Below are 26,555 nucleotides of genomic sequence, written 5' to 3'. Positions count from 1 at the left end.
TTATGAGCTCCCAGCCTCCCGCTCCCAGTGCAGTGAGGAAGAGCACCTTCTCCTCCCAGTGACACCTGAGAACACAAACAGACCTATGCCAACCAGGAGGCTTAATGAGACTTGACGTCAGCATTTGTCACTGGAACTCTGTCAGACCTGCATGGCTGACCACTCATGTGGCTGACCTCAGGCTCTAGTCCTCCTGAAGTCAAGATTAATGGCCTGAAGCCCACTATGAATCTCACGTTAGCATAGAAGACAGCATGGAGCTCCACTAGGAATCTCATTGTTAGTGTAGACGCCAGTGTGGCCTGGGTCATCCATCAGGAATCTCCTCATTGGTGTAGATGCCAGTGTGGCCCAGGAATCTCGTTACTGCCATAGACACCAGCATGGCCCTAGTCATCCACTGGGAATCTCGTCAAAGGTGAAGACACCAGCATGGGCCAGGTCACCCACAGGTATTTTGTCATTGGCGTAGATGCCAGCATGGCCTGGGTCACCTACTAGGAATCTTGTTGGCGTAGTGCTGGCTTGGCCTAGAGCATCCATCAGGAATCTCATTATTGGTAGAGATGCCAGCATTGCCCTGGTCACCCACCAGGAATCTCATCATTGGCATAGAAGCCTTCGTGGCCTGGAGCATCCTCCAGGAATCTGTTCATTGGTGTAGACACAGCATGGCCTGGGTCACCTTCTAGGAATCTCGTCGTTGGCATAGACACTGGCATGGCCTGGGTCACCTATTCTCAGAATGGCCTGAGAATCCCCCCAGGAATTTCATTGTTGGCATAGATGCCAGTGTGGTCCAGGTCACCTACTAAGAATCTCCTCATTGACATGGATGCCAGCGTGGCCCGGGTCACCCACCAGGAATCTCCTAGTTGGTATGGAGGCTAGCATGGGCCAGAGCCTCCTCCATGAATGCCATTGTAAAATAGAGTGTCCAGTCTGGTCCTGAGCCACAAACCCCTAGGCTAGCCCATCTGTTGTGGCCCAAGGTTCCAGAAAATCCGAGGCTCTTCCCTGGCAGACTGTTCTCGGGTCCCAAGGCACCTTGCTGGTGCCAGGGATCAACATGATTCCTTTGGGCAGCATGGAGCATTGACTACATGGAAACCTCATGGTCTTGTGAGCAGCAGGGGGCATGGTTCAGATCTGTCATCTGTCACCTTGGCTGTAGTGCCAAGGGCCTGCTTAGGGACATGGCATCATGTTGGTGGTGGCCATGGTTGCATCCTGGATGCATTTTGAAGGCAGAGCCAGCCAGATTTGCTGATGGGTTGCATGGGGTGTGTGGAAGAGAGATGGCATCCAGGGAGCAGCACAGGGGTTGTGGACACCAGAGGCCACTGGTCCTATTCACAGAGGTGGGGTAGACCCACAGGGAGGCAGGCTGAAACATTCTGAGCTGGGCAGGGAGGAAAGAAACCCAGATTTGTGAGGTTTTGAAGAATCCAGGTACCCATTGGGCTCCAGGTGGTTATGGAGGGGATAGCTTGAGAATAAATCTAGAGCTTAGGAGAGATGTCTGGCTGGAGGTGAGAGATGGCAGGCAGGTCCTTGGCATATAGTTTGTCTGAAACTATGGGTCAGGTCTAGTGCACAGCCCTCAAAACATTCCCAGCAGCTCAGGAGACTGAGACAGGAGGATGCAAGTTCAAAGCAGCCTCAGAAACCTAGCAAGGCCCTAAGCAACTTAGTAAGACCCTGTCTCTAAATAAAATGTAGAAAGGGCTGGGATGTGATTAAGGCCCTTGGGTTCAATCCCTGGTGCCAGAGAGAGAGAGAGAGAGAGACTGAGGTCAGTTTGAATGTGGAATGAGCGTGAAGAGATAAGGCAGGCTTCAAGGCTTGGGATCTGGGATTCACAGAGTCAGAGAGGTGAGGAACATAAGTGAAGGGGCGGCAAGCCAGAGAGATGGGAGGGACCCCAGGAAGCTAGCGAGGAAGGGCAGCCAGGCAGAGAGGGCCCAGGATTGCCAAGAGCTCTGGCCAGCCCCCAAAACAATGAATGAGTCCAGCTTCCTTTCCTGGGTGATGAGGCTAGCGAGCTGCCGTGTCAGTGGGCTTCAGTTTAGCTAGACCATGCGAACCCAAGCCCATGAGTGGAGACCCTTGGATCCAGATTCTCATGGAGTCAGCTGCCTTGCATCAGGGAGTGGAGTGGAGAGCAGAGCCCACCCTGCCCTTGGGGGACATCCACTCATTCACGAAGCTCTCTTCCTTTTGATGAATGCTGGGCAGCCCTTATCTCTTGTTCCTCAGGGAGTCCAATTGGCCTATCCCTGAGTGGAAGATCACAAGGCCTCACTGGGTTGGGCATCTGGTTTCCTCCAAAGCCCCACTGCATGCTGAGAGCTGATTTTCAAAAGTGGTATCTGACAGCCATGTCTGGCAGGGGATAAGTCCCAGACCCAGGGGACGCTTCACTCATCAAGGGCTCTAGCCGTGAAACGGTATGTCTCAGGAACGTGCGACGTGTCCATTTCCTGATGTGCCAACAAGACACCTGAGTCTGGGTTACTTATAAAGTGAAGAGATTGTTTTCAGATTGAAAGTCCAAAGGGCATGGTGCCATCTGGTGGGGTTCCCCTTGGTGGCCTCATGACTTCTTTGGAGTCTTGCCAGGGGGAAGGAGCAGTTGCAGTGACAGGAAGAGAGGGGATCAGGACCAGGCTGGTTTTATAGCAGCTTGCTGACCTCTGGAGACCAGCACCCATCCCTTCCAGTCAGTGCCCTCAGTGACTGAATTCACTTCTGCTGGGCCCTACCTCTCAGGAGGGGAGCGCTCCCAGGGCACCCCATTCGGAGCCACCCATCCGGAGCTGCTGGGCTTGCACGACCTATGTATGTGCCTACAACCTGGGCCAATGGGGGCAGCAAGTAGATAGAGCTGGTGATGATCACTCTAGTAGCCAGCTCTCTTTGACCATTTCTGATGGCCATACAAGGACATCAAGTTGCGATTCATCTTCTCATTACCTTGGCTGCCTCTGTGCTATAGCAAGGCCTGGCACTTCCTCTGCCAGCCACGCAAAGGCTGGAAAGTTGGGGTGTGGCATCCACGCTTTACTGCCAGGTGTTTTCGTGGAGCTGTCCCAGCTTAGCTGGTTAACTGTCAAACCAAATGGCCATGCCACTTGCAGCAGCCCCTGGGTCAACAAGGGCACATTGCACTAGTGGCCTCAGGAAGACCAGCAGGATGCCTGGCTCCCTCTGAGCAGAAGGCTGGTGCTAAGGGTCCACTATGTGAACTCAGAGTCACGTGCAGTTTCAGGCCAGAGTTCAGATGCAGACATCATCGCCATGGCACCCAGAGGTCCCTGTCCACAACTGGGTGGCCTGGTGCCTGTGTCCAGCACAGCCATGGAAATTTGAGTTCCTTCTCGAAGCCCCATGCAGATTGCATGGGTAGAAGGGCCCTCCATCCCTCTGCATGCTGTGATGAGGGATGAGGTATGGGTGGGAGGGAAGGGGTGTTAGGCAGTGGATTATGTAGCTGTAGGCTTGGTGGGATTGAGTGAGGATGGGCCCATAGCCAGGGAGCTGGGCGTGATCAGCACATGGGAGGTCTTCAGGGAGTCACACTGGGGCGGTGGGGTGACCATGGACTTAGCTGTCCATGTGGATGTCTTCTGTCAGGTTCAGGTCTCTTCATTTGGCCCTGCCTCTAGCTAATGTCCAAGGTGGACATAGAGACACAGAGACAGAGGTCTGGGCCACACCCTCTGTGTAGAGAGGGTAGAGAGAGAAAGAGAGAGAAACAGAGACAGACCCAGAGAGGTACAGACCAGCCCCAGCCTCTCATCCATCTGGGCAGGCTTACAAGGTCCCTGCCCGACAACAGCCCTCACTCCTCCTTTCTAGATGGGAAGCCAGTGGAAGTGGACCCTCACCACATCCTCATCGAAGACCCAGATGGTTCCTGCACCCTCATCCTGGACAACCTGACTGGGGTCGACTCTGGCCAGTATATGTGCTTTGCGACCAGCGCCGCTGGCAGTGCCAGCACCCTGGGAAAGATCCTGGTGCAAGGTGAGCCTGGAGGCCCGTGGGGCAGGGAGACACCCTGACCAAGCCCACCATGTGGCTCTGGTGGATGGGTGGAAGGGCCCTCCATCCCTCTGCTCACTGTGATGAGGGACTGGGTGTGGGTGGGAAAGAAGGGCAGGCAGGCAGGCATGGGAGGGTGGAAGCCCTATGTGGTCGTGGGCTCACTTAGGGCTCAGGAAGAATGTGGGGGCTCGGACACCCCCAGCTCCATCAGAGTGGCTCTTTGTGTCTCTCCACCCTGCAGTCCCGCCACGGTTTGTGAACAAGGTCCGGGCCTCACCCTTTGTGGAGGGAGAGGATGCCCAGCTCACCTGCACCATCGAAGGCGCCCCACACCCTCAGATCAGGTGGGCCAGCACATGGTGGGGCACCAGGGAAGGGGCTTCAGGCTCCTGTCTGCAACACAAAGGTTGTGCAGCTGTACGGGGCTGGGCACAGTGACTGTCTGATCACTGAAGAGAGGGCATTGTGGGGCTGAGACCCACTGGGCATGGGGCCTCTGCCACAAGATAGCATGGCCAAGCTGGATGTGGGCATCCAGAGGGTGGGTTCACCAAGGACTGTAGCATCTGGGCCAGGGCAGCGGCTCTGCAGCACAGGAAATGTCACACCCTGCCTCATGGACTCTTGTGACGGGTTCTAGGTGGTACAAAGATGGGGCCCTGCTGACCACGGGCAACAAGTACCAGATGCTGAGTGAGCCCCGCAGCGGCCTGCTGGTGCTTGTGGTCAGAGCAGCTGGCAAGGATGACCTGGGACACTATGAATGCGAGGTAAGATGGGTGGGCAAGGAGCCTCATGGCCAGCTGTCCACTGGGGCTTGACAAGGGAAGGGCCTGGGCCCTTGGCACAGGCCCGGAGACACCAGGCCACTGTAACCCATCATCCCCAACCCACCACACCATGTCTGGCCTTGCTCCTCTTCCACACGAGGCTGAGCCCTGCCACCTGCCATTGTTCCCACCCTCTCAAAGAAGCCCTTTGGTTTTTGCCTTTCTAGGGAACCCAGTGCTGACCTCAATTTTCATCCATTTATGTAAAAAGTAGTGTTAGTTTCCACCTTTGCCTGGTGTCACATAGGTGGGACCCTACAGAAGGAAGAGCTGCCCTGTCCCTATTCATTGTCCAGAGGCCCAAGGCTGGGGCTCCTGAAGGCAAGGCCCAGTCTGAGCCTCTGGTCTTCAGGGCCTGTCCTGGCACACCGTGACATTGAGCAGGTGTGTGCCCGTTATAGGGCCTCCGAGAGCCCCAGGCTCCAGTCTCTGGCTCTTGTCTAGAGGCCAGCCTCCTGCATGTGGGCCCCACATGCAAGTTCCAGGAGGCAGGGAGACCCAGCCAGCTCTGCACTTCAGGGGCTCAGAGCCACACACAGCCAGCAGCCATCTGCACAGTGCAAGATGCCTGGGCGAGGCCCTGGCTGGGAGCCCTGTCCCCTTTGAGGGACACAGTCTCAGTGGGGATCTAAAACTAAAGACCACCAGAGTGGTCGAGAGACAGCTATGTCCCTTGAGGATAGGGGTCCTGAGTGGTTTCTGTCCATCCAGCAGCTGGTGAACCGGCTTGGCTCCACTCCTGGTGGTGGGGAGCTGTACATGCAGAGCGCTGTGCTGCCGGCCCAGGAGCAGCGCCACAGGGAGCAGACTGTGGCTGCCATAGAAGGTAGGTGCCACCAAGCCTGTTGCCCATGCTGCCTAGATGGGTCCTCAGGCTTGAGCCTTGTGTCACAGCTGCACAGCCAGCCAGGACTGGGGGGCAGCAGACCCACCATGTCTCAGAGCGGGTGCACTTCCTGCAGGGGTGGCTGGGCAGGCATCTTGGGCAGATGACCTGGCTAGAAGAGGAGGCTGTGGGGAGGAGCCCAGAGGCTGCAGGCCACGTGGTCTCAGCACCTGTGGGGCAGGCAGAGGTGGCCAGGAACCCAGAATGAGTGCTGGAAAGGCTGCTCTATGTTGGGGAAGTGTGAGCCCTGCCCCTGGCCTGCAGGACAACCCACAGAGTCACTTCTGACCCAGGGCACCCTGCCTGGCAGTGGTCACACAGGCCTCCTGCAGGCAACAGCTGGGATGGGCTGCACTTCTAGAGAAGGGGGTTTCCCCCTGAGGGCAGAGGCAGGACAGTAGGACATCTGGGGAAGAGCATCTACACTGAGGGCAGAGGGCAGGACAGTAGGATGTCTGGGGAAGGGTGTCTCAACTGAGGACAGAGGCAGGACAGTAGGATGTCTGGGGAAGGGTGTCTACACTGAGGACAGAGGCAGGACAATAGGACGTCTGGGGAAGGGTGTCTCAACTGAGGGCAGAGGACAGGACAGTAGGATGTCTGGGGAAGGGTGTCTCAACTGAGGGCAGAGGACAGGACAGTAGGATGTCTGGGGAAGGGTGTCTACACTGAGGACAGAGGCAGGACAGTAGGATGTCTGGGGAAGGGTGTCTACACTGAGGACAGAGGCAGGACAGTAGGATGTCTGGGGAAGGGTATCTACACTGAGGACAGAGGACAGGACAGTAGGACATCTGAGGAAAGGGCATATCCACTGAGGGCAGAGGGCAGGACAGTAGGACGTCTGGGGAAGGGCATCTCCACTGAGGGCAGAGGGCAGGACAGTAGGACGTCGGGGGAAGGGCATCTACACTGAGGGCAGAGGGCAGGACAGTAGCACGTCTGGGGAAGGGACATATACACTGAGGGCAGACAACAGGACAGTAGGATGTCTGGGGAAGGGCGTCTGGGTAGAGGCAGCACAGTAGGACGTCTGGGGAGGGCATCTCCACTGAGGGTAGAGGCAGGACAATCACTTAAGGTGTGTCTTGTGGAAAGGTGAGTGAGTGGATCCTTAGACCAAAAAAGAAAAGAAAAACTTTCAAACTCCTCACAGTGATGCCCTTTGAGCTTTTTTTTATAGCAGGAAGATGTTAGCTCTTTCTCTCAGCATATTATCTGTAGGTCCTCAGCTAATAGAAAAGGGGTTAGGCTTCCAATTCAAGGAAGCAGATAATCTCCTCTTCTCCACTTCAAAAAAAGGTAGGAGGCTGAGACATGAGGATTGTGAGCTCAAAGTCAGCCTCAGCAAGGTGAGGTGCTTAGTAACTCAGTGGGACCTTGTCTCTAAATAAAATACAAAATAGGGCCCAGCACTGGCCAAGGAAACTTTTTGCAGAGGTAGAACTGCTCTCTATCTGGCCTGCATGATTCTGTAGCTGTCAGCCTCTTGAGGCATTAATCACTTGGGAAGTGGGGCTACTGTGATTGGAGAGCTGAATTTTTATTTTTTTATTTTTATTATTTTCTAATGAATTGAAATAGCCCCAGATGGCCAGTGATTACTTTCTGGGCAGGGTATTAGTTAAAGCATCTTCACTGCCTTTCTTCTCTGCCTTCCCATCTAGAGAGGGAGCTGGTGAGGGGAAGGGCTGGTGAGGGGAAGGTGACTTTCTACTTCTCCTATTTAAGGAAAAGATAGTTGTTCTTTTTCACTTTCCCCTCCCCCACTTAGCTTTTCATTTTTGCCACCTGGTTAACCTTGCACTTGGAATGTCTTCAGCCTCTTCCTTATATTTTGTTCCCCAAACCTCTGACCTCATCCTTTCAGCATCTGGAGGTCACCAACTTCTCTTTGAGGGTGCTGAATGGCCAAGAAGGAAGTCAGGGGGCTTTTGGGGGGGCTGATTAAAAACCTGGCTCATTGTGAATGCAGCTTTCTCCAGGGCTGAGGAGCTGTGGGTCCTGCTCAGTGTGATCACAGTTGTGAGAGTGCCCACCAACAAAACCCTATTCTTTGTTGCTCTTCAGAGAGAACTGAGTATTCCGTTTTTGAAAGTAGAAAACAAAGATAACTTCTTTGGATTGCCCCTAGGTGATTAGTTTTCTAGAAAAGAGGAAAAAATAGAAAAAAGTTACTCATTTTTGCTAAGTTGGTTCATAGAATGCCAACACAGAATGTTCCACCACTCCCCCAGTCACAAGAAACAGGGATGCTGAAGTACTACCTGATGGTGAGGTGAACTTTCCTTTCTGGTAAGATAATTGGCTAGGAATTTGTGTCCGGGGGGTCTGCCAGGGCCACCAAAGGATGTCCTATTTGTAGGGCGTGCGAGGACATTCTGATAACTTTGGCCACGATTTACCCCTTCCTCTCAGGGTTATTTTGACAGATGTTTAGATAAATAGTCTAAATGGAAGACAGCTTTTAATGAGTACTAACTAGTATTAAGCCCTTATATGAACTGACTCTTTTAATCATTTGGGGAATTTTTTATGGGCAGTCTAGTTACCATTCCCATTTCTTCGATGAAAAACAAATGAAGACTCAGAGAGTAAGAGGATCTGGTACAAATTCAAATAATTCCTTTGTGAGCCCAAGGTCTTAATTTCTTTGCCATTCTGCCTGCTCATCTTCCTGTATCATGTGTCCTTAGTTATTTGACCACAGTGCTGAATGCCTGGCCAACTTCATGGATAAGCTCCAAATTAAAGACAAGAAGCTCCCATTGGGCTTTACCTTCTCATTCACCTGCCACCAGAGTAAACTAGATGAAGTAAGATGGGTTCTTCAGAAGACTTGCTGCATTGCTTCGCTTCTGGAGCTGGGAGGACTGGGAAGAATGCCGTGGTGGCCATCTGTTGCTGTGGTGTCGGCAGTAGCACTGAGGGATTTTATAGCTAAGGATTCAGTATTTAGAGTTCTGGGCTCCAGGTGACTGTGTGTGTGTGGAGGTGTTGAGGGGTGAAAAAGTATCGGGGAGGTGGGTGCTCTTTGTTACTCTGCATTTCACACCTATTGCACAGTGTCCCAATCCCACCCAGGGCGACAGGAATGAAAAGCTAGGAACTCTTTTGATCCTGAGTGTTTTGATGAAAGGTCTTGGAAGAAGGTTGCTTCATGAGTTAATGATTCAAGGATATACATATCTTATTTTGGCAAGTCTAAAGTTTGCTCCTTCTATTTCTTAGAGGTAGTAAATCCTGAAGGAATCACTCATTTGATCTCCTTTCCTGAACCTGGGAGGATCCTGAGTTTCTTTTTCCTCTGCTAGTCAGGAGACAGTCTACAAATTCAATCATGACTTTAGCTGGGCATCAGAGAGCTCTACTAATGATGCCTGCCAAAATGTGGCCTGTGTTTAAATTGTAGAAAATCAATATTCATTCCTTAGTTGTTTTGTAGTAGAGTTTCCTGGTCTCATGGACCAAGGGCTTCAAGTCCAGTGGTGTGAAAGGCAAAACGTGGTGGCTCTGATCCGGAAGGCCATCCAGCAGAGAGGGGTGAGTGTGGATTGGTGGGACCTCAGGTGTGCAGGCCCTTTGGGATTCACCCTGAAGTCTGTGCTCAAACTCAGCCTGAGAAGCTTTTGTAGAGCTTAAGGGGAGGTATTCTTCTTCTCTGCTATTACACAGTAATTTTATATATGATCAGATGCCTTTGGGGTTTTGAGATTAACATGGTGGAAAGTAATCTTAGTCTTGGTGCAAGAAAAAACCTTCAGTCCTGAAGAAGACTTCATATTATTTCAAGTAAGGAAGTTGGCATAATGGTGACATGACAGTACAATGGGGCCGAGAGTGGACAAGATAAAGTTCTGTCATATGAGTGGGAGGGAGAGAGAGAAAAAGAAAAAGGGAGAGAGAAGGAAGAAGAGGGGAGGTGAGAGGGAGAAGAAAGAGAAGTAGAAGAAGCCAACAAGATTGACTTTTCTTAGTGCAGTAATGGCTACAAACTAGACCACAGGGCTGGTGTCAGGAAAATGGTTCTCCACAATGAGAACAAGCAGGGTGGGAGTGAGTTGCCCGATGTTCACCTGGGTGTGGATCTAGCTTTCCAGCTCGCACCTTCCTTGGCTCTGAGTTGGGTTAGTAACCCTGTTGCACTTGAGCTGTGTGTCTTGCTGCTCTTTTTCCATCTTCACATCCTGTATCCATCCCTTATGTGATGGTGAAGGTCATAACCCTCCATTTCATTCATACAGGACTTTGATATTGACATTGTGGCTGTGGTGAATGACATGGTTGGGATCATGATGACTTGTGGTTATGATGACCAGACTGTGAGATTGGTCTCATTGTGGGTGAGTGAGCTCTGGGTATGAGAGCCGGATGTGCAGTTGGGGGAGTGGGATGAAAAGAAGGGAGTGACCTGTAGACTGGGTTATATTTGAAGATAACAATGTAGTTTCTTTGGAGGGCCAAGCCAAGGCTTGTGGAGCTGGGGGTAGTAGAGTTCTGGATCATATATTGGGTAGTCCAGGAGTCTGCAGGAAGGGATCCTAATATGGAGCAGCCTTGGACAGTAGCGTGATAGGAAGATGGGGGCAGGGGAGGGATGCATATGGAGGTGCTTGAGCAGTTCCTTGCTTTGGTCAGGCACTGGCAGCAATGCCTGCTACATGGAGGAAATGTGCCACATCGACATTGTGGAGGGCGACGAGGGGCGGATGTGTATCAACATGGAGTGGGGGGCCTTTGGGGACGATGGCGTGCTCAATGACATCTGCACGGAGTTTGACCGAGAGATGGACCACTGAACCCTGGGAAGCAACTGTGAGTGGGCCTTTGGGGGGAGGGGTTGGGGGTGTGTGTTGGGAACTGAGGTTGGGGCTTCTCAGGGACAGGGCATTTGTTTTCAGGTCATCTCTATAGTCTTACTTTGTCCCCCAAAGTTTGCCAAGGTACCCACCAATTATGGGAACATTTGGGAATATAAATTGCTGAGAGGGCTCTAAAACCAGCGTGAGTGATAAACCCAATCATCCTTCAACACATTCACTTTGGAAGGCCATATCCTAGTTCTTAAAAGCCCCTTAGTAGCTCTCAACCACTGCACCCCACAAAGGACCAGGCTATATCATATCGCTGCTCACTGCCAACCCACAGAGTCCCAGGGCCTCCTGCTTCAGTTGCAGACTGATTAAGGCTTATGGAAAGGCTGGATTCTCAGAAGCCTTTTTGGGCTCCACCCCTGGTCTGTGGCCCAACCATAATCTCGAAGTAGATCGGATAAAAGGCCCCAGCATTTTGTGACCTGAATCTTCTACACTCCAGCCAGGTCAGAGTTGGTTTTATGTTATTTTTGACTCTTACACAACCTTATTTCATTCTCACGTTTGCCAAATGTCTCTGAAGATCTTGAGACTGGATTGCTACAAGCACTAAACATAGTTACAAAACATTTTGAGCAATGCAGCATCTCTATGGTCTTCTTGGTGTTGGGACTGTTTTGGGAAGTCTTTTCGCACAGATCTCTATTTAGAAAGGAAAACTAGCCCTATATACCAGGTCAGTGGTGGGCAGCCTTTTGCTTTACTGGGGAGTCCTTTCTTCCTCAAAGCTTGGTTTCATTAAGTCATAAGCTTTTTTTTTTTTTTTTTTTTTTTTTTTACGTGTTGAAATGTGAGTCCATTTACCTGAACTTAGGAACATATTGGTTGTGTCTGCCATAGGTGGCCAGAGGTTTATGAGCTGAGAAGTCACTCACTCAATGCCTGCCTCCATTAATGAGACATGCCCATGTCATTCCAAAGAGCCCTGTACCCTTTGAAGTATCAAAAGACAAAATTCCCCACCAGGTCTTGACAGCATATTCCTGGTTTATCCATTAAAAAAAAAAAAGATTGGGAAGTCATCTTTCAAATTGTCAGCTGAGGTAGCCCCAAAATCATGAGCGATGACATCACACTGTAGAGACCCGCATGCCCTGGGGGTGTTTCCCTTAGCTTCTATACAACCAGCTTCACATGTGACGATGTGGAATCCTCACTGTTGAAGCCAGGTTACTCCCAAGGCAGGTGCCCATGTTGGTGCTTTGACATTTTCAATGTGCCTTGTGCTCGGAACAAATGCTGCCACCTGTCCCTTAGCTCCAATGCTTTCCGACTTGGCGTAAGTTGTCTCTTTGTAGGTAATGTCCAAGTCCCTTCCACACCCCTGCTCTGGGCCTCCTTGTCACTGAAGCCAGTCCTAGACAGTACCAGTAGCCCTAGGAACCTCCTCTCTCTAAGACCCAGAGGCTTTCTGAGAGACCAATGGGTCTTCTTTGCCCAAAAGAGATTGAGTTTCCTCTGCCACATAGTCGTCGCTGGAAAGACTTCTAAAGAAAACAGTGTCACCTAGTGCTGCAAAATTAAATTACCAAACTGCCTCAGGTTGGGAGCTGATCTCTGCCTTTCTAAAACATGTTTCTTCTATCACCAGCCTGCTCCGAAACTTCCATTGTGTTTACCCCCAGACTCTTTGAGAGCTGTTCTAATTTGGTCTTGTAATCTTGCCTCACTATCTTCCTGCCCCAACTTGTCTCCCCACCCCACCATTTTCTCAGGAATCCACAAATTGCCTTAAAGAGGCTTGTGCCTATGTTTAATCAGGTTGAATTTTTTTTCCTCTTGAAAAAAAAATTGGGTCTCTACGTGAGATTCTATTTCAAAGAAGCTTTTTTTTTGAGAGAAGAAATTTTAAAAAACATTCTCCTACACAAAATTAAATTACCTAAAATTCAGCCTGTCCAGAATGTTCTATACACTTGGTTGTTTCATCTGTTTAAGTCCTGTTTTTTCCCATTGTTCAAGACTCACCAGCCTGAGGGTCAGTCCTAATCCCGCAGTTCCTGCAGCCCCCCAGCTGTCAGGTCGACACACACCTGAAAAAGTTAATCCTTAATCATACTGTCCTCTAAAGCATGCTGAATCTCACATATTTGTGTCTTGCCTCCCTAGGAAAGTTGTGCATTCATGGACGGTGGGGGGGTATTATTGCTTTGGTCTGTATTTCCCTGCAGGTTTGAGAAGATGATCAGTGGGATGTACATGGGGGAGCTGGTAAGGCTCATCCTGGTGAAGATGGCCAAGGAAGAGCTGCTGTGACAGGGGAAGCTCAGCCTAGAACTGCTCACCACAGGCAGCTTTGAAACCAAAGATGTCTCAGATATTGAAGAGTAAGTTTCTGGTCCCAATGCCTCTCCCCATAACCGAGTGTCTGGTTATGGGGAGAGGCATTTGGAGAACATGGATGAGGCATTGGCTTTTGACTCTTTGAGCAGGAGGTCCACATGATTGCCTTTTTTTGGGGGGGGTGATACTGGGGATTGAACTCAGGGGTGTTTAACCACTGAGCCATATCCCTAGTTCTTTTTAAAATATTTTGTTTAGAGACAAGGTCTCGCTGAGTTGCTTAGAGCCTCACTAAGTTGCTCAGGCTGGGTTTGAAATCATGATCCTTCTGCCTCAGGCTCTCAAGCTGCTGGGATTATAGGCATTTTCCATGTCACCTGGCCACAATAGGGTCTTGAAGGTTACCCATGGTGGGTCTGTGAATTCACTCTACTTACTTGTCTGTGCTCCTGTGGATTTTGAGGGTGATGCTAATGAAGTGACTCAGGGTTCTAGAAACAGTTGGCCTGCGCATGCAGGGACTTGGGCTGTTGCCCTGGGTTAAATCCTGGAGGCATTAACGGGGGCACCTTAACACTTGTTTGCATCTATCTCCTTGTTCTTCTCCTGAATTTCTGACATGTCTTTTCTTATCAGCAGTTCTCAAAAGGGACTACCCTGAGCCCTACTTCAAAACAGAAAAATAGGTGCTTGGATGCCCACAGATATATTTACCCACTCTTAGTCCAGCCCGGGGGTGGGCGTGAGGATGGCCCATAGTATCCTGATAGCTGGGGCTAGTTTTCCATTATTGCTATTTCCTCATGTGAATAGAGGGGGTCCTATTAGTTGAGGAACCAGGTAGAGAGAGGAGGTGATTTCAGTGCCAAAAGGAGCAGTGAAAGCATTCCAAGGACTTTGTTCTGAGTGGAACCTTTAAACAGTGGCTAAAGTTGCTACACCCCAAAGGGATGGTAGTACTCAATCTAGTGAGGCATTTGGCTCCCCTGAGAAGGGCACTTATGGTGTCAAATCACCTACCTTTTCCCACCATCTTCAGACACAGACAAACTCTGGCTGCTTTAGAGAGAACAGATGGGCAGCACAGCTGGCACATGTTTAGAGGTGACTGTTTATAGAGGCAGAGATTCTGTCTGTTTACCCTAAGACAAGTAAATGGCAAATGAAAAGAGTGCAGAAGGTCCATGAACCAGGTCTTATCTTCATATTAGCACACAGAAAAGAAATACTGGTTTTACTTACTGGGGGAAAAATGAGCCAGGTTAGCACTGTATGTGAGTGTGTGAGTGAGTGTGAGAGAGAGAGAGAGAGAGAGAGAGAGAGAGAGAGAGAGTGTGTGTGTGTGTGGGTGTGTGTGTGTGTGTGTGTATGTGATGTCTGGGAAAGATACCTCAAGGTGGCGATGTTGCATTGTATTCCCTCCTTGTTGTCCCCACCCTGCTCACAAACAGGTAGCAAGGTCATAAGAGAAATTGTGTCCTCACTGATAGATGGGGTTTGCTGGAGCTGATGGGCTTCCTTGCCAACCCACACCCTCCTCCTGTTGGCCACAGTGGGTCAGACAAGTGCACACACACTATCTTTCTCATTCCCAGCGATAAGGATGGCATCCGGAAGGCCTACCAGGTGATGGTGTGGCTGGGTCTGAATCCATTGCAGGAGGACTGTGTGGCCACTCAAGGGATCTGCCAGATTGTGTCCACACGCTCAACCAACCTGTGTGCAGCCACCCTGGCTACTGTGCTGCAGCATATCAAGGAGAGCAAGGGTGAGGATAGGGTGCGCTCCACCTTTGGAATTGATGGCTCCGTCTACAAGAAACACCTTCAGTGAGTCAGCATGTTGGGCCCAGGAGTGAAGGAGGTCCCAGAGTACCTAGGACCTGGTGACTCCATCGGGCAGCTCTGTTTTTCATCCCAAGGTGTCGGGGGTCTTTGTAGAATTATAGTTCCCAATGGAGCAAGTGGCTACTGGAGGATGTCATTCCTGGTGTGGGTGGAGGTGATTTCTGAAGGCTGATGATGACTCAGAGCTCCCCTGCATGCTGGGTACTCTTCTTGGCCACCCTCTTCTTTATAAGACAGAGTTTCATTCTTTACTCTTATGATTCTTGGTGGTTCTTATATGTGCTATGTATTCTGCCAGGGACCACCTCAGTCCTGGGGGTTACCAGCCTCTGATTTGGGTATTGAATTGATGCCATGCTGCATGTTTTGATCCCTTGGGTTATATATATCCAGATATTCAAGTTTCAGTTGGGACCTGGAAGATGCCTCTTGTTGCACTCATTTAATTTCTCCTAACATGAGTGCCAGGTCAATATGGCATCATTAACTGAGCTGGTCACTGTGGAAGGTCTCAGCTCTGAGGTCCCCTAATCTCCTAGCTCAGTGCCTCCCAAACATTAGTTAATGTGCACATGAATCACATGGGGATCTTAAGAGGCAGATTCTGGTTCAGAAGGTCTGAGGTGAGCCTGAGATCCTGCATCTCACAGCCTCCAATGAGGCAGTTGGCTCATGGACCACACTTGGAGTACCAGAGCGATACCTCAAAGCAGTCATCACCTGGAGAGTTTCTTGCCAAACATAACATGTTATCTTTAGCTGTTCAGATACCTTGAGATGGTTGGAAGAAATTGGCAAAAGAGAGGTGAGAGTGCAGAAGAAGTTACGTCTTCAAATAAAATGAGTTATGGAACATGAAAAATGGGTAATGTTAGAGCCACCTGATTCTATTAGACTGCAGAGGCTGATTGCAATCTCCTGGGCAGAGGAGATTTTTTGTGACTGCACATAGGGAACAGTGTTTTGCAAGAAGTGTCCTTTCCTTTCAGTGGGGGATAAACCCCACCAGGGCGGTCATCTGAGGTTTTATACAGGGATTCCTAACATGGGAAAATGTGGAGGGAGAAGGCTGAGGGCAGCCTCTGCTCTTGCAGGCCCAACTTTTGGGCTGAAGCAGTGAGCCATTGTGCAACCATTTATACCACTGACCTTAACTGTGGACACCTGTCTCTTATCTCACCTGGGCGGCTACAGTTTTGCCAAGCGTCTTCACAAGGCTGTAAGTCAGCTGTTGCCTGACTGTGTCATTCACTTCCTCGGCTCTGAGGGTGGCAGCAGCAAAGGGGCAGCCATGGTGACTGCGATGGCTTACCGACTGGCTGATCAACAAAGAGCCCACCAGAAGACCCTGGAGCCTCTAAAACTGAGCCATGAGCAGTTCCTGGAGGTCAAGAGGAGGATGGAGCTTCAAATGGAGCGAGGTATGAACAAGGAGACACACTCCATCTCCCCTGTGAAGATGCTGCCCACCTACATGTGTGATACCCCCAATGGCATAGGTATGCAGCAGAGATGCTCTCCTGGCAGGCCTTTGTCCTAGCATCGATGATTGGGGAGGTCCGTTAGCATTAGCCTTGGACTTTTGAACTGCCACCTGTTTTTGAAGCTATATTACTATAATACTAGAGTCAACCAGACATACCTCAGCTAAAATCAAACAGTACTTACTGGTACCTACTATGTATCAACACACTTAATGCCTATTAATTCCTTTAATATTTGTTAGCTATTAAAGATTAGTAGTTACTTTTGTGTATTAACCAACTGCTGTATGTGGCAAAAAACAGAGGCCTGAGAAGTTAAGAAACTTGCCCAAGTTCACGCTACTAGCAAAAGTCACAGCTGGGATTCAAATCCAGGAATTTAGGTACCAGAGCCACTGCTCACAACCATCACTTGGTCCGGGTACTGTACTACCTGGGCCAGGTTTGGCTTATGCCTGCTTTTGTGAATAAAGTTTTACCAGCACACAGCTATGCCCATTGGTCTGTACAGCATTCATGACTGATTTGCACTACCCTGGAAGAGTTGAGTGTTTGCAGTGAGACTATGTGGTCCATGAAGCTTAAAATGTTTCCTGCCTGTCCCTTTACAGAAAAACATCACTATAAACCCTCTTGTGGGTCTTGTAACCTAATAAATCAAGGTCTTTTCCCAAATAAGAGAAAATGATTGCTGAGCAGGCCAATGTAGCAGTTAGTATAGGTTCCAGAGACTAGGGTTTGATCCTTCTCCCCTTTTCTACTGATGTGATTCTACATAAGTAATGTTGTCCATCTCAGCCAGATTTTGATCATCCATAAGAAAGGAATGAACTGTATCCCTTAGGGATGGCCTAAGTGTTGGATGGGGACTGTGTGTGAGGCTTGTGGCACACTGAAATTTCCTAATGGTGGAAGTTTTTCTCATTTTAAAAGATTTTCCTTCTAATTCTTTTAAAGAATTACACTCTCTTTTTCCTTCTCTAGTCTGGAATCTAACCTAAGGTGGTATTTGATTTGGCACAAATAGCATATTTAGATAGTTTTAAATGTACTCTATCAGCATCCCCAGAGCTCTGCAGTGCTCACTTTGACTTCTGGGCCCCCAGCATGTGGACTCATTTGAGAGTCACTAAGGAGCCAGCAGAGATCTCATCCTGGGGCATCTTTTTTCTTCATCATTAAATAGAGCTCACACTCCATCACCCCCTGAGGCTGCCGAAGCTGTAGAGTGGGCCCTGTCAGGGGAAGGTACATAAACTGTCACTCTTTGTCACCCCAGCTCATAACCTCCTTGGATTTGTTTTCCAGAGAAAGGGGACTTCTCGGCCTTGGACCTTGTAGGAATCAATTTCCAGGTCCTGCTAGTGTGTGTGTGAAATGGGAAGCAGTGAGGAGTAGAGATGCACAACAAGATCTAATCCATCCCACAGGAGGTCATGCATGGCACAGGTGAGGAGATGAGCAGCATGGAGCCTCCAGGAGGGCCCAGGAAGCTTCTTGCTTTCAATGACAGCTCTTTCCTTGTTCACCCATGGACCTGGAGAAGGTTGGTGCACCCCAGGCCCAGGCTGCTCTCTGGGTTTGTGCCTGAGCTTTCATTTCTTCTGGATAGAAACCTTGAGCTCCTACTGAGGTCTTGTTGGGGCTAGCCCATCTAGGCCAGGGCCTCTTTCTTAGTGCTCCAACTTCTCCCCACAGCTCTTTGACCACATCATCCAATGCATCAGTAACTTTCTGGAGCACATGGGCATGAAGGGTGTGTCTCTGCCTCTGGGTTTCAACTTCTCTTTCCCCTGCCAGCAGAACAGCTTGAATGAGGTAACAGTGCCTTCCCACAGGGCTCTCCTATGGGCTTTATTGACCTTAATGAGTGAAAGAAGGGCACTAGTGACCCTTGGGGAGTAAGGGCCCATTGATAAGAATAAGTTGGTTGAGGCTGGTGAAGGTTAAATGGGTTAGTTAGGATCCAACTTTCTTTGGAAGAATGATGATGGTGATGCTAAAACAAAACATGAAACTCACATATTTTAAGCACTTATTTGTATGCCACATAATACATTTAGCTTCCCATGTGCATTATCTCATTCAATCCTCACAGCAACCATCTATGTTAAGTGTTCATATGCCTAATTTTCAGTAAAGAAGATAAGGTCTACTTAGGTACTTGGTGCCTTGCTCCAGGTCATCTAGCTTGGGAGTAGCCAAGCCACTATTTGAATTCTGTTTTTCTGATGTCTTGAGCCCATGAGCTCAAATTCTCTCTCCTGCTCCTGAGGCTTTACAGGCTCAGGCATTTTTATTTTGTCTCCTGTAAATGTGGATGCTCTGGTCTTTCTAGACTCACTTTTGCCTCTCATTCCTGTTCAACTTGCCTTGGATGAATGAAAGAGGAATTGAAGATCTGGTGTTCCCAGATGTTCTGGATAAGAGTACATAAAGAGATGGAGGACAGCTGAGTAGGCAATGCTGGGATCTGGGCTGATGGCTTCGATATTAGAGTATTTTTATTTGAACAGTGGTTCCTCTCTGACATAGCCAGTCATGTAGAAACCTGCATGCATGCTGCAGGGTTATGGTGCTGTGGATGCAGTTTCCAGGTGCAAAAGGCATGGTTCCTGCCTTAGATGCTTCCAAACTGGGCTGTTGAAGCAAGCTCAGGAAAGTAAGAGCTGCTGTTTGGACCATGGCAATGGGATACTACAGCTCTGAAGACGCAGTGAGGTGATAATCTGAGTGCAGTCCTGGAGGAGGTGAGGAGTACTTGGAGCAAATTAGAAGAATGACTTGATGGGGAGAGGTTTTATTTATTTATTCTTAAATTTTTGAGAATTATAATATCTATATTATATAGAAAAGAAGAAAAAATGATTAATAGAAAAGTAAAAATAACATTCCAACAAGGTCCTTCCAGACTTTTCCTACAAATTTTTATTTTATTTTATTTTAAACAGACACTATCTTTTCATACCATGTATTTATATATTTTATTGGGTATGATAACTGTTTTTATCTGAATAGAAGTAGTTTATCTGAATAGAACAGTCATCCTGCTGGATCTTAATCTGTATGTTCCAATTTTCTGTAAAGAGCACATGTTATGTCTAGGATCATAAAAATGAACAGCAAACAAAGGGAAAGACGATTCTATCTGTTAGCTGATGAGGTCATCCTGATGATGAGGTATTAGCAGGTGCTCAGGAGGCCTGAGGGCCTCTGGCTGTACTTACTCGCCACTGGCCTTGGGCAAGTCTCCCCAGCTGTTGGGGCCTGTTGGTGTCTTTTTATAAGGATTACCTGAAGTGATATTACTTGGACATTCTATAAATTTTAACGCGTCAAACTTTTGCCAGAGATATGAAGCTAATGTGCAGATGAGAGAGATGGGTGGAGGTGAGCACACCCTTGTCTGGATGTGAGTGTGTAAACCAAGGCTCCACAGGAATGCGCTTTGTTCTTCTGAGTCTCTTGGGATCTGATCATGGTGTGACACATCCAGGTGGATGAGATGCCAAGGTGATGGGCATGAACCACCAAGCAAGGCCTGGGGACACCATGCAAGTGGGAGGTAGTGAGCACACAGTCCACTGATGGGTCCAGCCTCTTGGGAAATGGATCTGGGGCTGCTGACACTGGTTCCTGGTGTTCGGCAGCACAGAGGGCTCCAGTGAACAAAGATTCCTTCCACGTGCAAAGCCACCGGGCATTTACTTCCAGATGGCCCTGTGACATGGTCAAGGGCCACACTAAAGATGGGCCCACAGAGGACTCTGAGAAGCCTTAGAGAGCTTTCTCACTAAGAAATGTGAGGCCTAGACACTTCCCCAGCTGTGTCCAGGTACTCGTTCACTGGATATGGAAGTATGAAAAATTAAGAGATGTACTGACCCTTCTGATTTAAGTGAAGGACAGGTACAGGGCAAAACTGCTTTGCCCAGTAAAGGAAACATGTATTGGGACATTTGCACAGTGCTTATGAGCCATTAATTGGAGTCAGCAGGTCTGGAGGTGAGTCCTGCTTTTAGCTTCAAACTAGGCCTAGGCAAGTCACCTGGGTGCCTGGGTTACCTGTAAAAGGTGGGTGTGATCATAATAAATGTTCTCCAAAGATGGCTGTGGGGATTAAATGGTGTAGCATATATCATGCACCAGCATTGGTGTACAGAAAGTACTCAGTAAATCCAAGCAGCAACCTTAGGAACAACCTTAGATTGAGGATCACTGGTAGGTGAGATGGCTAGTTACTCCAGGGAATCTGTCTAGTTTAAAAGATTGAGAGCCCAGAAATGACCCAGCAGCCCTTCTCTGAGGTCTTCTCTGTGCTTTTTAGAGTATCCTCCTTAAGTGGACCAAAGGCTTCAAGGCATCTGGATGCGAGGGTGAGGACATGGTCACCCTGCTGAAGGAAGTGATCCACAGGCGAGAGGTAAAGGAGACCCCATGCATTGATTCCTTGATGCTTGAAGTGATCTGTGAGGGCCAACATTGAGTGCAGTTGCTTTGGCTGGCAGGAAAATTGATGTAATCACTCAGCTCAGCAATGGTTGAGTGTCCACTGTGCATAAAGCTCTGTTCTGGGTGTGGGGATTCAGGAATGACAGCAAAACAAAACAAAACAAAACAAAAAAGAACGTTTGTTCTCAAACATAAACCCATAATCCAATGGCAACTGTTATTAAGGGCTAAGATAAATGAAGTTGGACAAGGAGAGCAGATAAAGTGAGCAGGGAAGTGGCAATCTTAATAGCAGCACAATAAGGAAGTCTTCATGCAAGCCTTGAGCGAGCCTAGTATGAAATAAGGGAGTGAGCCACAGCATTTGAGATGTATTTTATATACATGTAAGTGTCCTTGCAAATGTCTGAAGGGAGAATGTTGGGGTTCACTTGTGGACTAGGCATCTGCTTCTGCCTTCTTAGGAGTTTGACCTGGACGTGGTGGCTATGGTTAATGACACAGTTGGAACTATGATGACCTGTGGCTATGAAGACCCTCACTGTGAGGTTGGCCTCATTGTTGGTAACATTATCAACCATCCTCCCCACAGGGGCGGGGGGTACAGCCTTGGATGGGTGGGAGGCTGGAGCTGAGTGAGACCTGGTGTCCCTGTGATTGGCAGGCATGGGTAGCAACGCCTGCTACATGGAGGAGATGTGAAATGTGGAGCTGGTGGATGGAGAAGAGGGGCAGATGTGCGTCAACATAGAGTGGGGGGGGGCTTTAGGGCAATGGATGCCTGGACGACTTCCGCACGGAATTTGACAAGGCTGTGGATGATCTTTCGCTCAACCTGGGCAAACAGAGGTAGGCACCCAACTAGGTGAGGGCTTTGTATTCCAGAACTGGACAGCAATAAGTTATCGGAGACTCCACCATAGCATTTGCAAGGAAGCTTATTATCTTGAGATGACAATGGGTTTCTTAGAAAGTTCTGAGTTAGTAAACATGAGGAAGCTGCTTCCACCTCGAGGCTCGGGAAAGCGGAGGTGGGGGTGGGATCAAAACCTAGGGCTGAGTCTGTGAGGGAAAAATGATGAGTGGACCACTGCTGCTGCCAGGGTAAAACAGCATTGCTGGGGCACCCACACAGGAGCAAATCCTTTCTTCCTCCCCCAGCCATCCAGCGTCAAGCACCCTCTCTTGCCAGAACTGCTCAAGGGCCAGCATCACAAAGCTCCATGAGTGGTGGTGGTGATGGTGGTCGGGTGAGGGGAGGGTGTGAGCAGACAGCACATGCTCAGTTTTGCTGAAGGTGGAGGATCAGTGTGAGAGGACACTAGGAATCCTGCTCAAGTGAATTAAGTGGCATTCCTTTCCTGCCATGCTGTACTCCACTTTCCGTTCTGTCTCAACACATCACACCACCTTCCTATTTAACCTCCATGAATTACAAGTTTGAGAAGTTGATCAGTGGCATGTACTTGGGCGAGATTGTCCGTAACATCCTTATTGATTTCACCAAGCGTGGGCTGCTCTTCCGCGGTCGCATCTCAGAGCAGCTCAAGACAAGGGGAATCTTTGAAACAAAGTTCTTGTCTCAGATTGAGAGGTAAGAGTTGATTTAGGGTTTGGAGGAGGATGCGGTCATGTCCTATGTATTTCTCATGGACAGACAAGCTGAAGGATTTCACAGCTCAAGTGAGATCAGAGCAGGGCTCACACAAGTCAGTCTAGTGGCTCACACATGAAAGATGGTGCTGAGCATGGCATGGGGACATGAACAGGGATATTGTTGTATATTTAGGTCAAATAGAACAAGAAAGATACCCCATTATAGGATGTAAATTAAAATGTGCAGAGGAAAATAATGTGATGAAGCATCCATGCTTGGCTTGGGGATTCTTCTTCACTGCTGGCTGCAACAATCAGGCAATGAGGATTGATTAAAGAGGACAGGCTTCACTCTATCAAGGACTAAGTAAACATCAGGCAGGGCAGAATCATGCTATGCTGTGTCTTGTTAGACTGAAGCCTCTGTCCTCTGGTCTAATGGCAGAAAACTCTGTTCCAAATTAGAATGGTGAATTTCAGAGCCCTTAAAAAATTAATGCTATGGTTACTCTCAAAGCATAGACCAGGAACTGGGTAACTGACCTGAGTGGGCCCCAAGGGCATCTGCACCAGTGAACAGAGTCTGCTCAGTTGATGGGTGAGGAGATGATTCTAGGTCTCTAAAATAGTTTTCTTTATAAAATAGGGTTTATTTTCTCACTACAATTTTATGTGCATCTATTTCATAAAAAGGACACAAGCAGAATGCAGACTACCCAGTGTGGGGAATGGAAATCAAGCAGGAGTGTAATGCTAGTGAGTTAATGCTTTTCCTGAAGACCCAGGGACAGCAATGAGAGAAGGGACATAAACATGTTCTACAGCTAGAAATGCCACATGCCAGCATGGCCACTGTCTTTATTATTTCCAAATGAGTAGACAATGAAGTTCCTTTGGTTTTGGATATGTTTTGTAGTGACAGTGTTCTACCTTCCCTGCACAAAGTAGAATGAGGACCTTCTTTTAAAATTTCCTGTCACTCTCAGGATAAAAGAGCCAACCAGAGAGGGGTCTCCAGCCCTCTCTGCTCTTGACTGACCACTCACCGTCTCCCTTCCACCCCAGAGACTGCCTGGCCCTGCTGCAAGTCCGTGCCATCCTGCACCACTTGGGCCTCGAGAGCACCTGTGACGACAGCATCATCGTCAAGGAGGTGTGCACCGTGGTGGCATGGCGGGCAGCCCAGCTCTGTCGTTCAGGCATGGCTGTCTTTGTGGACAAGATACAGGAAAACCGTGGGCTGGACACCCTCAAAGTCATAGTGGGTGTGGATGGGACCCTCTACATCCTCAGTGAGTTCCTGACCCCAGACCTTTATCGCTTTGTCTTTGTCCCCATTCCCCTTTTAACTTTATAGAAAATTATTATTAAATAGTTGTTTTTAATGTTTGTAATTTGGAGATCAGTAATCAGAACCAGAATCAAGCCTGTGTTCAGTATTGGACATGTGTTGCCCCCCACCCCGCCCTGCAATTGCACCCTCTCCCTACTCTGCTAGAAATAAGGGCTGCCCCAACTCAGTTCTTGCTTTTTTTTCCCCGAGTCTCTATGTTACACATCTATATTGTTTAGTAAACATATACTAGAAATTGAGCATGATTTTTGAACTTGCCATGAATAGAATCACATGGCTTCTTCTGTGACTGGCTTTTCTCACACAGCATTTATGGTTTGTTTATTTATTTTGGAGATGGGGTCTTGCTATGTTGTCCAGGGTCTCAAACTGCTGGGTCTTGAGCAATACTCCTGCCTCAGCCTCCCAAGTGTGTACTATGTGGATTATTTCTAGATTTTGACTCATATTACAAACAGTGCTGCTGTGAATGTTCTAGCAAACATGCTGGAACTCAAGCAAGATTCTCCCCCTATGATCTAGGTCAGGGAATTGGCAATCAATAGCCATGATTGCTCATGTAAATCAAGTTTTATTGGAAGAGAGTGGCACTCATGTGTTTATGTGCTGTCGATGGCCGCTTTCATACTACCCATGAGGAGTAGACACAGACAGACCCTATGGCCTGTGACACTGAAAGGGATTGCTGCCTGGCCCTTTGCTGTGCCCTCAATATGGAAATATCAAGTTCCCCTTTCTTTCAACTGTATTCCTTGTTTCCCTTGTCTTCTCCTTTCTCCCTTCTTATTACCATTTTGCTTCTGTCTTCTCTCACTTGTCTATTTGTATAATTTATTTTGAAGTGAGGAAGTAGCCCATATACTCTCTTCTGAAAGCCTTTAAGCTTAAAGCTAAAGGAGTAGAGCAGGGCCCAGCCTGCACAGTACCCACGGGGTGAAGTGAGGGTGGAGAATCCTGGATTAAACTGTGACCACCTCTCCCACAAATACATTTGTGTATTTTTTTCCTAAATCAAAATGTTTATATCAACATTTTTATTTATAAACATAGTTTCAATATATTTGGACAGTATTATACACTATCTACATAGCAGCTACTTGATTTTTTTCAATTTTTATTTTAATTTATACAGGACAGTAGAATGCAATTTGATACATCACACATAGTTGGAGCATAATTTTTCATCCTTCTGGATGCACATGAGGTAGAATCCCACTGGTTTTATAGTTATATATGTACATAGAGTAGTAATGTCTGATTCATTCTACTATTCTTTCTGTCCCCATAACCAACCCCCTTATTGTGAATTAGCATGCACATATCAGAAAAATCACCAGCCTTTGGTTTTTTGGGATTGACTTATTTTGCTTAGCTTATTCTCCAGCGCCATCCATTTACAAGCAAATACCATCATTTATCTTTAAGACTGAGTAATATTCATATATGTATATGTATTTTCTTAATATAAATCACATTTTTTTATTCATTCATCAATTGAAGGGCACCTAGGTTGGTTCCATAGTTTAGCTATTATGATATAATGAGTTGAGCTGTCACCACATTTATTTTAATGACCTAAGAGGCTCTTTGAGTCTGCACTATTAGTGAAAAGAGGGGGAGGGACCTCCAAAAATCCACGTCCCTCTCCTCAGTGATAAGTCTCATTGTAAAAATAGGAGTCTTGGCTCCAGATGAGGGTTGGGAAAGGGACTTTTATTCAGCTTTCTCTTCCTGTCAAAAAATACATGTGATAATCAACTTATAAAGAGGAAAGGGTTATTTTGGCTCACAGTTTCAGAAGTTTCAGTCCAAGGCTGGTTGGCCCTGCTGCTTTGGAGCCTGTGGAAAAGTAGCACATGATGGCAGGAGTGTGTGTGGAGCCAAACTGCTCACCTTGTGACTGGAAAGTGGAAAAGAAAGAAAAAGGAAGACCAGAGTCCCACAATTCCCTCCAAGGGCATAGCCCCAGTGACCTAAAAACCTCCCACCTCTTACATGAGGGACATTTAGATCCAAACTGTAGCAGGGATGGAAACTTAGCTCCCGACCCTGGGACTGGGCATCCTAAGCTTCACAGATGAGAGGGCATCCTGACCCTCTTGGATTGGGATGGGTTGGATGGTGACTGTCTCTTTTTCCAGTCCCATAGGAAGATGATCTGTGATCTCTGTAATGTCCTAACAGAAACCCTATACATCTGCCCCTCTTGCCTTCAGTGGCATTTTGGAGTCAGTGTAGGTCTGATGTGAAGTAATAACCCTTGGAAAATATAGAAACCACATGCACAGGATTTGGTCCTCCCCTGCAGAGGAGGTTACACACTTCTGCAAGACTCATAGGTGGCTCACAGGACTGTTGAACTTCTTTCACTGATTCATTTTAAGAGCACAGTTCACCAGAATTCCAAGGCATTTTTTCTAGAGTGAAATCTTAGCTCCCTTGAGTTAAGAGCTAAATGGGTACACTGTGATATTGAACTTGGACAGATTATTAGCATCTCCCAGGCTTAATTTTCTGGTACAAATAAATAGACCCACAGTGTAGCTGTTGTGCTCCTCCTCTTAATTACTTGTGTGTTGCCAACATTACTTCTCACCTCTGAGCACACAAATCTGTCATTATTAAAGTGCTTTGTTCTTTTGTCTTTCTCTCCCTTTTTCCAGTTTTGCCAAAGTCATGCATGAGACTGTGAAGGACCTGGCCCCTAAATGTGAAGTGTCCTTCCTGGAGTCAGAGGACGGCAGCAGGAAGGGGGCCGCGCTCATCACTGCCGTGTCCTGTCGCACCCGTGAGGCTTGTCAGCGATAGAACCCCCGAATTCGGAAGGGACTTCTCTGCTTCCCCCTATTCCCTGTTTTAAATTATAAGGAGTCATCTTTTTGTGTTAGAAACACAGTCC

General features: G+C 48.2%; 1 protein-coding gene across 1 annotated transcript; it reads left to right on the top strand.

The window, feature by feature from the left end:
* Nucleotides 1-383: 383 nt before the first annotated feature.
* On the top strand, nucleotides 384-26,555 carry LOC101973538 (hexokinase-2). The gene is given in 21 exon segments (XM_078036133.1): nucleotides 384-392; nucleotides 8,463-8,582; nucleotides 9,215-9,263; nucleotides 9,266-9,309; nucleotides 10,011-10,083; nucleotides 10,086-10,109; nucleotides 10,405-10,557; nucleotides 10,560-10,581; nucleotides 12,812-12,967; nucleotides 14,519-14,752; nucleotides 15,965-16,269; nucleotides 17,563-17,709; nucleotides 17,951-18,072; nucleotides 20,582-20,677; nucleotides 21,171-21,270; nucleotides 21,371-21,476; nucleotides 21,478-21,571; nucleotides 22,146-22,300; nucleotides 23,368-23,594; nucleotides 26,188-26,194; nucleotides 26,320-26,555. Coding segments are annotated over 21 exon segments (2,388 nt in total). The 3' UTR covers nucleotides 26,465-26,555.

This window comes from Ictidomys tridecemlineatus, unplaced genomic scaffold, assembly GCF_052094955.1.
Source record: "Ictidomys tridecemlineatus isolate mIctTri1 unplaced genomic scaffold, mIctTri1.hap1 Scaffold_195, whole genome shotgun sequence".
NCBI lineage: Eukaryota > Metazoa > Chordata > Mammalia > Rodentia > Sciuridae > Ictidomys > Ictidomys tridecemlineatus.
The sequence above is the reverse complement of the archived record's forward strand: the minus strand, read 5'-3'. Positions and strand labels throughout refer to the sequence as shown.